The sequence below is a fragment of the Pollachius pollachius genome (assembly GCF_949987615.1).
Source record: "Pollachius pollachius genome assembly, chromosome: 14".
Taxonomy (NCBI): Eukaryota; Metazoa; Chordata; class Actinopteri; order Gadiformes; family Gadidae; genus Pollachius; species Pollachius pollachius.
Genome location: NC_136947.1, coordinates 6,991,112 through 7,008,161, shown reverse-complemented (window position 1 = coordinate 7,008,161; position 17,050 = coordinate 6,991,112). Strand labels below are relative to the sequence as shown.

The 17,050-nt window shown below is 47.6% G+C and overlaps 1 protein-coding gene across 1 annotated transcript in view; it reads right to left on the bottom strand.

Moving 5' to 3' along the window:
- The window catches only part of LOC307086436 (A-type potassium channel modulatory protein DPP6-like), a gene marked incomplete at both ends in the record, with an annotated part of 72,763 nt that overhangs the window by 8,515 nt on the left and 47,198 nt on the right, over nt 1-17,050 (bottom strand). The window contains 6 exons of the mRNA XM_079751648.1: nt 973-1,127; nt 6,720-6,840; nt 10,432-10,513; nt 11,163-11,215; nt 11,314-11,388; nt 11,498-11,592. Coding sequence (XP_079607774.1) covers nt 973-1,127; nt 6,720-6,840; nt 10,432-10,513; nt 11,163-11,215; nt 11,314-11,388; nt 11,498-11,592 — 581 coding nt within the window. The remainder of the gene's footprint in view (nt 1-972; nt 1,128-6,719; nt 6,841-10,431; nt 10,514-11,162; nt 11,216-11,313; nt 11,389-11,497; nt 11,593-17,050) is intronic.

The following is a 17,050-nucleotide window of genomic DNA, read 5'->3' as shown; positions in this document are numbered from 1 at the left end:
CTTAAAGGCTCAGTAACACAGTCTACTGAAAGGCTGAGTAAACCCAAGTCCTATAAGGAAATGACAGTAACACAGTCTACTGAAAGGCTGAGTAAACCCTAGCTCTAGAAGGAATTGAAAACACTAGTCTACTGAAAGGCTGGGTAAACCCTAGCTCTAGCATGTAAGGACAACATTACAGTCTACTTAAAGGCTGAGTAAACCCAAGTTCTAGAAGGAAATGACAGTAACACAGTCTACTGAAAGGCTGAGTAAACCCTAGCTCTAGAAGGAATTGAAAACGTTACAGTCTACTGAAAGGCTGAATAAAGCCTAGCTCTAGAAGTAAATAACAATATTACAGTCTACTAAAATGCAGAGTAAAGGTAGTTCAAGCAGGAGAGGAGAGTTAACTTCAGAACAATTTTCAACAGCTTTCAACATTGACTCAACAGTGATTTGGGGATGTACTGACCCTCCTAAACCACACACCCTCTACTTTTGTTTTTGTTCAGTTTTCCGGTGCTCAGGCAATTGTCGCCACTACTCCTCAATTGGTGGCTGCTCGAATATTAACTGTAATGCTTTGTTTGTTCTCCGCCTCGCTGGGTAGAACAATAATAAAATCACATCAACAGCGGCTACACCCACCAATGAGTTGTCCTTTATCAAATACCAAACTCATTTGTAGCTCTGTTGTCATGGCACTCGGTTATTGATTATTGAACCATCGACTTGAGGGTAAAAAAAAAGGTCAGGCTGATCATGGGGGTCTCTGATGCAAGCATCAATCGTAAAACAAGTCTCTGCTCACATCACTGACAGAGAACATACCAGGGGGCTGATATTGGAACCATAAAGCTTAGGAACCCCCATCTAAAGTGTAGCGACCTGTAGATGGCAGCACACCAACTCAACTGACCAGCGGTGGGATGTGTGTGTGGCCCTTTAAGGCCTGCTCAGGGTGTTGAGGTGTGCGGGCGGGGGACTTGCCTTGGGGTAGTGGTACTCCATGCCGTTGGGGTAAGGGCCCCCTGTGAAGATGGGGACCTCCATCTTGGGCACCAGGGTGTCGTTGATGGTGGTGTAAGCCAGCCGGAGTCCATCGGGAGACCACCAGTGGGCGATGTGGGTCTGGAAGATCTCCTCTGTGAGGGGACACAACATAGGTGAACTACCCCCCTGAAGAACCAGGTTCATGGAGGATGTGGCTCATAGTGTGGTGGCTAGTGGGTGGATTCCCGGTAGAAAGGTAATGGGTGCCCACTGTCCGCAGTCCACCAATTGTAATTGATGAGCAAGTATTTATCTGAACTAACTGCAATGTAAGGTGTTTTGGACAATAACAATGTCTGCCAAATAATTGCAGAGAATAATTTGTCATTTTGTACCTCTATATCTCAGCATCTTATACATTGTATGAACACCCAAAAGGTGGCCAAAAACAATCTATCCCAATTACAAACGACATTGTGTATCCACTTGTGTGCAGCCCGTCTGTATACAGCTGCGATCAAGATAGAGCTAATCTCCGCCCGGACTGCATCTGTACAGATCCAACTCTTAAAACAGTCCTCCGTGCCTGATATACAGTCCCCATTAGGGTCCCCGTCACTAAGCAAACACTGGTCCATTATTCATGGTTAACTCGGACACTGTGTGAGTTATGCTCAGTGCTGTACCAGGCAGGTAAACCACACCGGGGAGCCTGCTGTCTGCCTTAACCAGGCCCCTATGATGTTGTGCAGCACGGAGTACAGCACACAGCAGCAGCAGCAGGCCAAGGCAAAGTTTAAAGGCAGATAAACGTCTGCACAAAGTTAAAAAATGCATAAAAAAACAAAACAAAGAGGAACACAACATATGAACGAAAGCAACATTGGCATCACTGCGTTTAAGCGTGGCACGTCACAACTATTATATTTATTTTTATGTGTTAGTAAAAGAACCCTTTGTTCCTGGGGCGTTTTTTTACCCATCATGCCTTGTGCCACACAACGCCACTCAGTTCTAATGAATGTAAGCTACACTCCCCATCCAGAGCCATACCAGGTGCGGTCGAGTTAATATTACATGGGGCTGCCACAACACACGGCCGCTCTATAAAAAAGACCAAAAGAGACGATCTGTCCTTAAACTAATTATTATTGTATACTGTTGTTCTGTGGCTTCTGAAACGCAGCAGAAAGCCACCAGCCACCAGTGTTTTTAATCACCCCTGGGGGGGCTGAGAGGTGGTGGCTGGGGTGGTGGTGGTGGTGGTGGTGGTGGTGGTGGTGGTGGCGGTGCTCACGCAGCATATCTGGAGCTGTCGTACCCTCCCCTGGACGGCTTACATTGTCCTAATGAGCTGTCACACCCAGGGATCGCTTTGAGGGCCAATGTGGTTTACTATTTTAATAACGACACTAGTTAAACCGTCTGGAACAGGGGAAGCATGGTGTGTGTGTGTGTGTTTTGGCGTGTGTGTGTGTGTGTGTGTGTGTGTGTGGGGGGGGGGGGGGGTCTGTGTGCATGTGTGTGTGTGCTTGTGAGTGTGTGTCTGTCTGTGTCTGTGCCATGAAAAAGAACATTGAAAATGTTGTTTTCATTGTTGTCTAATTCTGAGGTCTGACGTGTTCGTGGATCTGTTTGAGCAGCTTGTCTTGCGGTTATGGGGCGACACTAGGCCAACAGAGGGCAGAGGAGAGCCACGTAAGAGCCTGTGGCACAGCCAATCACTGTGTGCAGGTAAACTGAGACGCTCTGACCATGACCAAGCCCAGCCTGATCTTCCTCAGCAAACCACCACATTTCTGAATGGATTCACTTTAAAACGTGGCGATCCAATCTGGGTTTGAACTACCAGAGATGGAGGGGGCTGAGGGTTTAAAGGTGAATTGACGAGCAATCATCAGTGAGGGAGGATACTTGAGGGAAACTGAATGATAATGATGAACTATAATTCAATTTAGATTCAGCAATCATAGGAGCATCATCAAGGACCTTGAAAAGGAGCAACAGCCTACAATTAATTGTGCAATTTATTTATATATTTTTGCACTGACAGCGAAAGGGCCACACCAAATTGGTTTTGAATTATTTTCTGAAGGTCAAATTAAATTAGGGGAGAAAAAGGTTAGGTTTTAGCTGGAGGAGATTTACTGCAGCGAACAGGTATGGGGAGATGACAACTCCTCTACGCACACAAGCGCACACACACACACACACACACACACACGGGCCCTCACAATCAAACACACAAAAACATTTGCCCGCACATTCTAACGCACACACTTGTGCCCGCATATTCAAGCACACACACACACACACACACGCACACACACACACACACACACACACACACACAGCACTTTTGAGCTGTTGTTCTCAGCAGCTTGGTTAGAGCAGGTAAACAGACGTGGGTACAGCTCATTGTGAGGAGGCAGACTCTATAATAGATGGTGTGTACGATACATATGCACACATGATTGTTGCCTTGACAGCACCTGCCTGCTGATACACGGGCCTCATTAAATAACCTGCAAATACCTCGCGATGCCTGTCTTCCAAAATACACACACACACACACACACACACACACACACACACACACACACACACACACACACACACACAGACACTGAGTATTTTAAACTTCACAAGAAAAAGATATGACAGCTATGATCACTCACCCATTCATAGATGGTCACAATGGTAACACCGCACCCTATAGCTGGTGTTGTGTGTTGGGGTTGGACCCTGTAGCTGGTGTTGTGTGTTGGGGTTGGACCCTAAACCTGGTGTTCTGTGTTGGGGTTGGACCCTATAGCTGGTGTTCTGTGTTGGGGTTAGACCCTATAGTTGTGAGTCTGTGTGAAATCCTGACCAGTATAACAGGACACTACCTACCCTCTGACCAGGGGAAAGGGCAAGCACCAACGCTGTCTCTAAGAGTCTGACGTGCCCGTGTTTAAACTACAGAACACATTCAGACCCAAATGTGCAAATACAATTTTCTATATGTATACAATTCTCCTCGCCTAGCTGCTTCGCTGAGCTGGAGCCAACTGAGGAGGTTCTCTTGGGCCTGACTTGCGTAATGTGTCTTCCTGTTCATCAGCCATCATTAAGACGTTATTTCTGTCTCCATCATCATTTCTTAGGTTCATATTTGGTCAAATGAGATTGCATGCTAAAATTTGAATGTGGATTCCTTTGTTGACATTCCCGCTACCACCGACTGGAGGCTGCATAACAGACAGGACAAAAGGCTGTGATGGAGTGCACTTATTAAGAGCTATTTATGCTTTGCTATCGATTACATTGAAAGGCTGCCAAATTAACGTAACCGCTTAATGCCCGTCATGAAGAACAAAAGTGTCCTCCTTTAACATTTACACGCACCCATCCACACGCAAGCGTCAACATCGTCTGACCGGTAGGCCTGTACCTGTGAACGTGGGCCAACGCTCTTAAGACCCGGACCTCTCTGTGTCCAACATCCGGGCGGAATGTGGCTTAGGAGGTAGAGCGGGTTGGCTGGTAACCGGAAGGTTGCTAGTTCGATCCCTAGCTCCTCCTAACTGAGTGTCGAGGTGTCCCTGAGCAAGGCACCTAACCCTAAATGCTACCGACAAGCTGGCTGCAGCCTTGCATGGCTGACACTGCCGTCAGTGTGTGTTAGTGTGCATGAATGGGTGAATGTTAGGCAATATTGTAAAGCGCTTTGAGTGGCCACTGCTCAGGAAAGTGCGATATAACTGCAGTCAATTTACCATAAAATTGACAACACAGCCCACCGGTCAGCTTTCTGCCACCACTGTCCTAAGTCTCGTCATGGTGTCCGACGGAGTGCCAGTGTTTGCCTAACCTTTCATTTCACCACTGCGTCATTGGTCCAAACGATCGGGATAATGAGAAACTCTGGTGGATTAGGGGGGGATTAAGGCTGAACTTCACTCGAGAGGATATTGCACTCGTTGGCATCGACAGACAGCGCAGAGTGAGAGCTAAAATGAAATGAGCGGAGTGGCTAATCAGGAACGTTATCATAGACCCCTGTTGAGCTAAGCCGGAAAGTCGAATGTACCTGGGCTTTCACCGCTGACGGATAGATCTCCCGGTGCAATCAATGCAGTATCTTTATTACATCTGTCTCCTAGCGAAGGCACCGGAAGCCTTGCCTACTTAACCGTCGGCTTCAGACACCAGCTGCCGTCTAAGCACCGCATTTCCAGTATCCTTGAGTAGAACCCAAACTATCTTTTACAATGCGATGAGTACAATGCAGGCATTTTACGCCACGCAGTGAACACCAACCAGTCAGCGATCTGTATGAATATTGCTTTTGTAGTTTCCAAATAGAAAGCCATCACAACATGGAGGAAACAGCAGCTATAACTATATCAATACTTCTAATTGCTCAAAACAACAGTGTCACAAACACAACTCGACGCCGCCGTCACTGAAAGGCTGTTACAACTTCTGCAACTGAACCCCAAAGCCTAAAATTGGTATGTTGCTGCAATAAAGTGATTATCCATGAAAAACCTCTAATGAATCTATGGACCTCCAAAGTGTCAACAGCTTCATAGGAATACCCACAAACCTTGGAATCACAGCCGCACACGCTGTATCAATATGTGGCGTCCCACATGCGGAAACACACTTGTAAAACAAAGCTGTGTTGAGTGTCGATGTAATTCGGGATCTGTGCCTTGCACGGCCCAATCAGGAAATGTTTCATATCAAACTACAAGTGGGCTGGTTGGTGAACAGCTGCTGAGACCGATTACAGCGGTGCAGACATGAATTAATGAACAGCATAGAGAACAAGCCCTGGGAACTCCAGCAAGGAGGGGCACCCAAACGCAGCCAGCTGTTCCACTTCAGACAGAGCGCGATGCACAGACACACACACACACACACGCAGACACATACACACTAACGCTCACACACACTCACATACGCACACACTGACACCCACACACATACGCAGACACATACACACTAACGCTCACACATACACATACACAGACACAGATAGACACACCAACACACGCAGACACATACACACTAACGCTCACACACATACGCACACAAAGCACACATACACACACACACAAAAAGAACATGCACACACACAGATTGCATGTCAAGTGTTTGCTAGGAAAGAGCAATTCAAATCCAATCAAGTCAATGACTGAATGTAAGAAATATTATAATTAAAAGACTTTACCTCCGACCACTCAACAATTTAGCCACATTTAGCTTGTAGCTTTGTCACCGCCCTCGCCAGGTGCGTAGTCTGTGTGGCGGGCTCACAGCGTCTCTCATGCGCTAATTAGCACATAGCATATGTGTGTGTCTAAGTGGTTGTGTATCTATATGTGTGCGTGTGTGTGTGTGTCTGTGTGTGTGTGTGCATGTGTGTGAGTGTGTATGGTTTTGTGCCTGTGTGTGTGTGTGTGTATGTTTGTATGTGTGTGTATGATTTTGTGCCTGTATGTGTGCGTGCGTGTGTGTGTTTCTGTGTGTGTGTGTGTATGGTTGTGTCTATATGCGTCTGTGTTTGTGTGCGTGCGTGCGTGCGTGCGTGCGTGAGTGCGTGCGTGCGTGCGTGTGTGTGTGTGTGTGTGTGTGTGTGTATGGTTGTGTCTATATGCGTGTTTGTGTGTGTGTGTGCGTGCGTGCTTGCGTGCGTGCGTGCGTGCCTGCGTGCGTGCTTCTGTGTGTGTGTGTGTGTGAGCCGGGCCTACCCTCGTATAGCCAGTCAGCCAGCCCGTTGAAGACGACGCCCTCCTCCCCGGTGGAGACCAGGCAGATGGTAGGGCCGCCCACCGTTGCTTGGTAGTAGATGTTGTTCTTGAAGATGAAGATCTGCACAGGAACAACGGGACACACCACCAATCAATGTCTTGCTCTTCCTCCTCCTCTTCCTCTCTCTACCATAGCGATGACCCTAGCGGTGGTGAGGTGCAGGGTGAAGAAGCCTCTGAGCGTTGATGTGTCCTGCAGTGCTGCTCAAACACACCCAAACGCCAGCTCTCGCTCGCGGTTGGTCCACTGAAGGAGTCTACAGAAATGTCCCCCTGGTGATCTAGTTCCTTAATCAAGCGCTGGTTCACTGAGCCCGGCCCAGGCCTCCAGGAGTCAACCGCACAGAACAGGACTGAGCGCAACAAACTGGTGATTGATGTCATTGTTGGGCTGCTGCTGTAAAACAGTAATGAAAACACTAGCGGCTAATAGCTGGTCATGATTCAGCAGGCAGACACACAAACCCACTCAGACACACACAAACACACACACACACACACAAACAGACACACGGACACACATTAAACACAGACACTAGGCTATATAGATACACAAATTGCACCTACACACACACACGTACAAATACACACACTTACACACACACGCACCACACACACACACACACACACACACACAATGCTCATAAAGGTTAACAAACTCAGACCACAAGAACAACCTCATTCACCCCAGTAAACACAGGGCGGACACACCAACCCACTAAGACCACCCAGACCCCTCCACTCCAGCTTCCCTGTGCTGATTAAGTCTTCAGCCTTCAATCTGTTGACGGCAGACAATGGATTTACCTCGGACGGACGGACGGGGGGGGGGACAGGTTCAGCTCCTGATTAGGGCTGCTGATTGGCCGACCACACAGACACTGCCTTCAGGATTCTATAGAAGGCATTCTGACAGAGGGCTGGCGAGCGAGCCGCGGTTTCTAGTCCTCTGTCAATCCGGGCCTGCTGTCGGAGCTCCGCTCCTCTGGTGGGGCGGGCTTAGAGGAGGTGTTGGCAGGGGACGGCGGGCTGGTGAATGTGTCCCCCGCGTCTCAAAGCCTCCCCAGCAGGCCTGCGTGGGAGCCTGACATGTTTGGAGGGTTTTATGTCGTGCACACATCGACGCCAATTTGGGATCGGGATTGGAGATTTGAGGCGAAGGCTGACACAAAGGGAAGCGGACGGATTCGGGGGAGGAGGGAGGAGATCAGAAATCATACACAGTCTCATATCTCCATTACTGTGTTCCAGGGGATGTTCTGCCGTTGACACTTGACGCCTCATTAAAAATATTAACACTTCGCGACGGGTTGAAACAAGAAGAAAAAAACACATGCGCACACACACACACACACACACACAGGCCCACGCAGATACACACAGGAGGTTTTGTGTGTTTGATAATAAAGACAGTAATGGCCTCGTTTTGAATGAGCCCTGAAGATGAATGGCTGGAGAGAGGCGGGCATTTCATATTCCCAAGCCCACTCCCAGCCAGTCCTTTGGAGTCTTTGAGTGATCAGATGAAAGAATTAGAAACAGGCAGAAGCCACCCCAGAACACTTTTCAAAGTGGGCGGGGACATGAAAGTGTAAGCGTGCATCAAGGCAGCGCGTCTAGCATGCTAATGGCCTTATGTGCGTGGGCCCGTATCAGAGGTCCCAGCCTTCGCTTTCTCCTTCAAAGTTTGTTCAAAAAAAACCCTGTAAACTGCTATTTCAAATTATATCAATTAGTGAATTCATCTACCGACAGATTTGTGAGTGTGTGTGTGTGTGTGTTTGTGCACGTTTGTTCATGTGTGTGTATGAGTGTGTGTACCTGTGTGTGTGCCTGCACGCGTGCATGAGTGCACGCGCTCGACTACGTCTGTTTGCGTGGTTATGTGCGCGTGTTAACCCAGCCTAGCCTCGCTGATTGCTCTGTCATGGTAGAGTAATCGCTGAAGTTTTAATAAGCCCAACACCACACGATCTCTCTCTCTCTTTTTCTCTATCTCTATCTTTCTCTTTTGCTTTCTCCATCTCTCTCTCTTTAGCTTTCTCTCCCTCCCTCTCTCTCCCTCTTCCTCCGACTCTCTCTCTCTCTTTCTCAGACTCTCTCTCTCTCCCTGACTCTCGCTTTCGCTCTTTCTCTCTCTCTCTCTCTCTCTCTCTCTCTCTCTCTCTCTGTCCCAGTATGATTATGTTGCTGCCCATATAACCGCCAATTTGTATCATGCCATGCTACTTCCTGCTCTCTCTCTCTCTCTCTCTCTCTCTCTCTCCCTCTCTCTCCCTCTCTCTCTCCCTCCCTCTGCAACTGATACCAGAGTGCACACAGTCCTATCCGAGCCTGACACTCCGACACAGTCATCTCACCCATATGTCCGGAGGAAATAGTTTCTGTTATAAATTGCTTCTAGCTTTGTGACAAATGCATCGGGAGGTGTGGGGGTGGAGGGGGGGGGGGGGGGGGGGGGGTGATGAGACAGAGATGGAAGAGAGAAGCCCCTGACCTTTTAGTCACATGACCCCTGAGTATTATCCAATGAATTCCAAGTAAGACCTTAGGTGCGTTATTAGCATTGAAAGCCGGATGGATGATCCATGAAGGCAAGGAGAGAGGCCGTGTTCGGGGGAACACAGAACGATTCTTTACTCATGATGCTGTTTCCGTCGTTTTTCTCTTTCTAAGCTAAATGAATCACATGCTACGTTTATCGCAAGATAAATTGAGAAAACAAGCAAATAGCTTCTTAGGGAAAGGGGACCAAACCTAATGGATCGGATGACTGATGCTGTTGAGACATGCTGCGTACACATTATGGCCTGATGAAGACTGTTGAGCGTTCACGCTAACAATCTCACGCAAAGATTAGAAAAACGCTATTGTGTTAAGCAGAGTCCAATCAGCCAAAGATAAACCATTCACACCAATAAAGTGAAGTAAAATTATTTTAACCTTATATTTAATTAACACATACACGCACACACACACGCACACATACACACACAGACGCATACAGACATACACACACACACACACACACACACAGGCGCACGCACCGACGCACACACACACACACATGCAAAGACTAACACATACACACACTTGCACGTACTGATGAACACACACGCTCACACAAACACACATACACACACACACGCAAACACACACGTGCACACATTGACGCACGCACACGCACACACACACACACGCACACACACACACACACAAACACTAGCAACGGCAGGACAGAGCCGTTGATGGGACATGCCACAAAGATGCCATCTGGCGCTGGAAGCCGCAGAGGCCCGTGTGTCCAGCCAAAACACACCAGGTGAACCACAACAAAACCAGTGGGCCCGTCCAGTGAGACCCTGGCACAACAACCTGTCCAACACAGCACACATCCCTGTTCCTCACTAACAAGAAAAGAAACACAATATCACATCATAATCTATGACTAATAACACAATCAAACCAAAGGAAATCCTCAACAGAAAGATAGATTAGCTGCAGATCAACTGGCTGTCACCGTTGTCAGTGAAACTCATTGATATTCATCAGAAAAGGACTTGAAAGAGGCCGGCTCCATGGGCTGGCAACCCTTGATAATGTTTCATCCAAACAAGTAGTGATCTGACTGCGTTTTGAAAGGGCTCATCACCAGCTGCTGGCCTTGGGGGCCCCATCCGGCGTACTGCAGGGCAGCCAGGTCTTCTTTAGTGGGTCTCAGGCTCCATGTCTGCCTGAGGGGGGGGCAGATAACACAGGGTCGGTGGTGGCGGTGGTGGTGGTCAGTCTTGTTGTACTTGTTACACACAGTATACTAGCCGTGTCATTCTAACACAAACTTTCAGTCATCTGATCTGTGTATGTGTGTGTGTGTGTGTGTGTGTGTGTGTGTGTGTGTGTGTATTTGTACAATAGAGAAAGACAGTGAGACAGTTAGTGATGAGAAACTTTTTGTATTGTGTTTTACTCAAATATATATATATTTTTAGAGAAATATGAATATTGTGTATTGCCCTGTACTTCATCATCTCTATGTGGTTACACAGTGAACCGTTAGGCTTGGCTAACTTTTTGACTGTGGGCCTCATCAATCATCCACAGCCTATTTTAGCCCAAGCTAACTTTGCTCAGCTCAGTAGAAATTTGGAGCAAAGGGGAAGTGGGGGAGGGGGGGATGGAGATATATGAGTAACTGAAATAACAGAACCCAAAAGCAGTATCTAGAGCTAGAACAAGAGTTAGAACTATAACTAGAGCTAAAACTAGAGCTAGAATTAGAACTACAGCTTAAACTAGAACTAGAGCTAGAGCTAGAACAAGAACTCTCTCTCTCTCTCTCTCTCTCTCTCTCCACCAGATTGCACAAGAACAGGTGAGACTCACGGGGTCACGAGGCTGCAGACAATGTAGCTGGCTGCGTAGGAGTGCTGGTAGGCCTGCAGAGATACAAACAGAGACCGAAAGAGTGACACACTCATTGAACCCTGAACCTTGAAGGTAAGGCATGTAAACGCTCTGGTTAGCAATGTCTTACCGGAGTCACACCGTAGGCCAGCAGCACGTATTGCATGTCAGGGGAGAGCTGGTACTTGGTGGCTTTGTATGTTTCCTAGGCAGGAACAGAAAGCGTTATCAAAGATTGCCACCCGATTGAGCTCCAGTGCGTAGGGTGTGTTGTACGCAGGGTCGAACACAGGACACGGCCTCACACTACTCACAAACATCTTGCTGTTCACCAGAATGTGCTTCTCCCCTGTGTCCATGTTGAGTCTGAATACGTGGCCTTCCCTTGAGCGAAACAGCAGTTCATTGTCTGGGGAAAAGGCAAAGAAGAGGCGAACACACAAAGGGGAAGAGCTCACCGTTACAGAGGCAACGCAGGCTCCTCATCCGCTGAGTGACTTAAAATCCACTCCCATTGTGCTCCCCGTCTCTGAGACGTGCTTGTCATGCACAACACCGACCGGACGATGGAGTGCTGCCATTAAACCGGTCGTTCACATTAGCATTTATATTTAGGGAATGTAGCAGACGCTTTTATCCAAAGCGTCTTACAATGATTCACACATACACTCACACACCGACGGTGGAGTCGACCACACAAGGAGACAGCGAGCTCGTCGTGAGCAGTTAGGGTCAGGTGCCTTGCTCAGGGACACCTCGACACTCAGCTAGGAGGAGCCGGGGATCAAACTATCATCCTTACAACTGTTCATACACACACTCATACACCAACGGCGGGTCGACCACACACACATCCGGCGACAGCGAGCTCGTCGTGAGCAGTTAGGGTCAGGTGCCTTGCTCAAGGACACCTCGACACTCCGGGGATCAAACTAGCATCCTTCCGGTTACTAGGCAACCCGCCTCTAAATCCTGAGCTGAGGCCATCAGTCGGCCATCGCTGTGCATCCCGGTCACCACTCCTCACCGGGCAGACGCACACACACACACGGCCTGATGTCGCTGCCCTCTGGCCCAGTGCCAAAGTGCCGCATCATGTCCCCCACCGTTCCACAAACCGTTCCACACACCGCACACATACCCCCCCCCCCAAGGGAGCTTTCCTTTTGAGCAGTTACCACGGCAATATTATCTGATGTGTTAACACTTACCACATCGCAGACGATTTTAAACAGTCAGATGCGCTGCTTCCACACAGCCCTTCGGAGTCCTTAGGGGACGATAACCAGCGTTATGTGTGAGGCTGAGAGCTAGGATTCACAGGCCTAACTGCTAGGACAGACGGGGAGGCACTAAAGGGCCAGTCACCAGCTTTGCTTACTCCCATGCCGGCCAGATGAATTTCAACACTATCAGACGTTGACATTTTGTCTTCCTGCGTGCTGGCAGGAGGCAGTGCAATCCAATTCACTTTCACCGCCAATTTGGAGCAGGGCTGGACACTAACAGGTTGTGAATGCTGGTGTGAGCTCAGTCCAGGACATCCCGACCCAGCCAACTTAATTAGGGTTAGTAATTCTATTACTGCGGCTCATCTGTGCAATGCCGCTCGAGCATTTTGAATGATATCGCATGACAGCATTGTAGTGCAGTGATATTGCATTGAGGCAGCTAGCAGATATGCTTCTATATTAAAGAAATTTAAGGGAAAGTAAATTATCTGAATCGGTAACCAATCCAAATGCTGACCAAGATGCAATAGTGTGCGCTACTGTGAAGGAGTGAGTGAAGAAACAAATATGTGGTCCTACCATCTGAACGCTACCTTCTGAGCATAACATTTCCACAAACCTCGGCTTGTTTACATCACTCTCCACACCAACGCTCCGCTAACCGTTAGCGCTAGCTGCACACAAAGCTAAATTCATGCCTCTGGCTGTTTTTCTTTCCTTTCATCACCGCATTTATTTTCCTCAAACTAATGAAGCAAACATCTTTCGAAAAGACAAAAAGAAGAATTTGTCGTTTTATCTCCCAGTTTCTTTTTGTTCTAGCAGAAGTATGTGAGACTGGGCTTAGGCTAAACTTGCCGGCAATTATTAATTAAGAGCAGCCTGGAACTCTACATCGAGAGACCCAGAGGTCAGGAGGTCTGCAGACTGTAGAGCATGGCGGTAATCAAAGAGCTGCAGGGAGCCGGTATGCAACGCTGCAAAAATAATATCCCACAAAATATTGATGCGGAACACTGAAGTACACGCCTATTGGATTTCATTTCAGGGAAGGTCTTTATACCTGCAAATCCCTGTTGATTGTGTTAAAGTAACTCAATCAACAGACCCCAGAGTCGGATCTCCTGTCAGATTAAGATGCTGACCCTCACTTTGAAGGACACATTCGCAAGACCTAGCACCGGATGTACCAGGATGTTCCAAAGTTTCACAAAAGTTAACAAAAGCTAATGGATATCACCTGGAGACTGTTTGCGGGAACACAGTTGTGATCATTACAGCAAAAAGACGCAGTTGCACACTCGGGCTAAGTAGGACGCTGGAGAATAGGGTGTTGTTCTTCCCACGGTGCCGTCGTTACAGCGGGCGGTGTGAGCTCTGACCGTACGAAGCAGTGCACGGACGTGAGGTGAGGTGTTTTAAGCCACACAGACGTGTTGTGCGTGTTGTTGTTGTGTTAGTGTAGGTGGTGTTGTGGTGGAGGAGGTGGTGGAGGTTGAGGAGGTGGTGGTGGTTTAGCAGTGGCGACAGCATGAATGTTATGCTAGTGAAGTTAATTAGCTTCTCCCATCTGCTTTGGGGACTGCACTCTGGCCTTGTTGCCGCCTGCTACTTTTGCTTCCCATCAATCAAACAGACCATCTTTAAAGGAAGGGGGAAAAGTTCCACTCTGGAACGCAGAAAGAGATGGCGGTGGCATAACGTCTGCATTTAAACAAGCGGCTCTGAACTAAGTAGGGAAGAAAATGAAACACAGACGCCTTCTCAGAAATTGGCAATGCCTTTTTAACCGTAGCTCTGTAGTGCATATTAAATAATACAATTATACAAAACAAGCTGATGTGATTTGACTAGGCGACGACAAGCTAATGCGTATGAAGCATTGCAGCGGCCTTGACGGCGCAGTCTGATTGCCAGAAAGCCTTGGTTCACACACCGTTCAGAGACACTGTTCTCACACCTAGCACTATTAGCAAAGTACTATTAGCTAAGTATCATCACCCTATCTACACTGCACTGCTGTAGATAGGGTGACTTTAACCAGACGTCTCACCTTTCGCACTTTTTCACCCTTCCCATCGCCTCGACATCAACAGCTCCCTCTGATACGAATGTCATCATAACAGCACCTTACTGTGATGTAAGTTAACAGAACAGCTGTCGACGGCAGTAGCGATGTGCCATCAATAACAATAGCTGTCACAGTAAGTAAAAACAGATGAAGACGTGTTGTAGTTGTGGTGGTGGAGGCGGTGGTGTTGTGGTGGATGTGGAGGTGTAGTTTTTGCGACAGCAAGCATATAATTATGGTAGCTATCGGTATTTCTCCCAGCGCCAGACAGTAAAGCTGGTACATTCTGACAGAATATCGTTGGCCTCAAGCCATATATTGGCCAAATTTGATATCTAACACAACTCTACTCTCCAGATCAGAGAGATTTTTAAATTCTATAATAACTATCTGCCTAAGTCCTCTATTTGACTCGTGCATTGTTGAAGCTAAATACCAAATGAACCTTCAAATATGACAGAAGCAGTTATGCTATGAGGCTTAAGATATGCATGGCTTGAAGAGTGCAACGTTGGGTACAGCGTACTGGCACACTACCTCTCCGCAGCACAGCGCACGTGCGAGGCGAGAGTCTGAGGTAAGAGTTTGATGTACAAGAGGCCGAGTGTGACTCGTGCCGTGGGGGCTTCTGGCAGTAGGATCAGATACCATCGAGTCCCAACCCAGAGTTCTCTTTGATCAATATCTCAGCCAAGCTGCTTTATGGAAGGAGTTCAAGCTGCCACTTGACCATCGGGCACTCTTTTACAACCATTTCTCCTGTAACAAGACGGCTCTGGGCTAAACAATAAAAGCGCTTAACATGGGCCCTAACGTCAAACAAACAATAAATCGCAGCAGGATACGGTGAGAGTATAGGGGAGGGAATGAGCTCATCCTGTCTATACGCGTACATCTGATTTTGAATGTGGACAATCTGCAACCGGCGTTTGATGTTGGGTTGCTCGTGTTAAAACCATCGTCATAGGTAGTTCACCCATTCTTTATATTCTAAATACGTATGAGTCCGTACATTTGAAGATGCATTCGGCTAGGAATCCTGTCTAAAACCTAGTAAACACGCTGGGAGAAAGAAGCACAGTTCACCAACAACCCACTTTGAGAAAGTGTTTTTTGTTAAATATATTTCTGGCAGAAAAATTGCATTTATTTTACATTTACATTTTTCATTTACACGGTTGATAGAAAGTAACCCATCAGCAACCCCTCTTCACACTGCTAGCTCTTAGAAACGATCTGTCATACTGGAAGTCCATTCTAAAGATGTTTTCTTTATATCAGCCAACATCTCTTTATACAAGCTCACATGCACAAGGTTGGTGCTACTGCCGTCTTCTATCTATAACGTTAAACCCTTGAAACAATCAATAGCCTGATAGAGTCGGTATCAATAGCTCCAGGGGTAATTACTAGTACCTCTTCCCATCCCTGATCAATACACCAAGCAGTCTTACTTCAGCCTCTTGGCTGGCACAGTTTGACACCGTTTGTCTCTGCCAGCAGGGGGCAGTGAGCTGAACAATGAGCCTTATCGCGCGTTTCCACCGGTGGGTGCGGTTCGGTTCGGTTCGCAAAGGTGCGGCTATGATCGTGTTCCCACAAAAGTGGGCGTTACCCGGACTGAGCCATACTGAGCCGTACTCGTCTCGCACTCGTCTCGCAGTACTCCTCCGTTCGGGTACTGAGACGCCTGAAAGGGTGCCGGCAAGTTCGAGCTATACACGCCCTCCATTGATTGGTCAACAGATTCGTCACTTCCGGGCGACATGGGGATAAAAACAAACAAACAGTCCCCGCAAGATATTATTCTGGACAATGGACATGTCGTGCAAAACTTTAACTTGGGCGAACAAGGAGGTAGAGACGTTCCTCTGCATTCTTGGGGAGGAAGAAGTGCAGAGGGAGCTTGATGGAGCAGTTTTTATTGTTTTTATTTTATTTATTGTATTTATTGAGCAGGCTACACTGTGTCACGCTACTATGATGTCATGATGTTTACGTAGCTGCCGCGGCGATCGACATCCGGCCTACCACAAGGGTACTGTCGGCGATGGAAACGCGACCTCGGAACTGGGCACGGCTATACCGCCCCCTCACTACCGGACTGAGGCGAAGCGAACGTTACCGCACCCTCCGGTGGAAATGCGCCATTAGAAAACCATGGAGGGTCTATGTAATCTGGATCACGGTCCTTGGAAGTTGATTTGTCACATGATACAGGTCAGGTCAGAGACTGCATAAGCACATAAGGACTATAATTATTATGCAACCAATCTTTTCTCAAATGCATGCATCCCCTTTGGGTAAAATAATGTTACTGAAGCGGTAGTTCAAATATTTCTGTTTCGATCTATTAGCCGACCCCCTTGGGCAACACTTTTGTCGATAAGTGGCCATTTTCATTCAAAAAGTCCAAACTGTCTAGTTCATCGCATTCATAATATTGCAAATGCATGGGCGTTCATAAGTGGGCCCTAGGCTCAACCACCATTGTGCTACCACATTCAGTGATAGATAGTGACATAGCACTTATTGTGTGTTGTATGTGCTTGCACTTAAAAAAA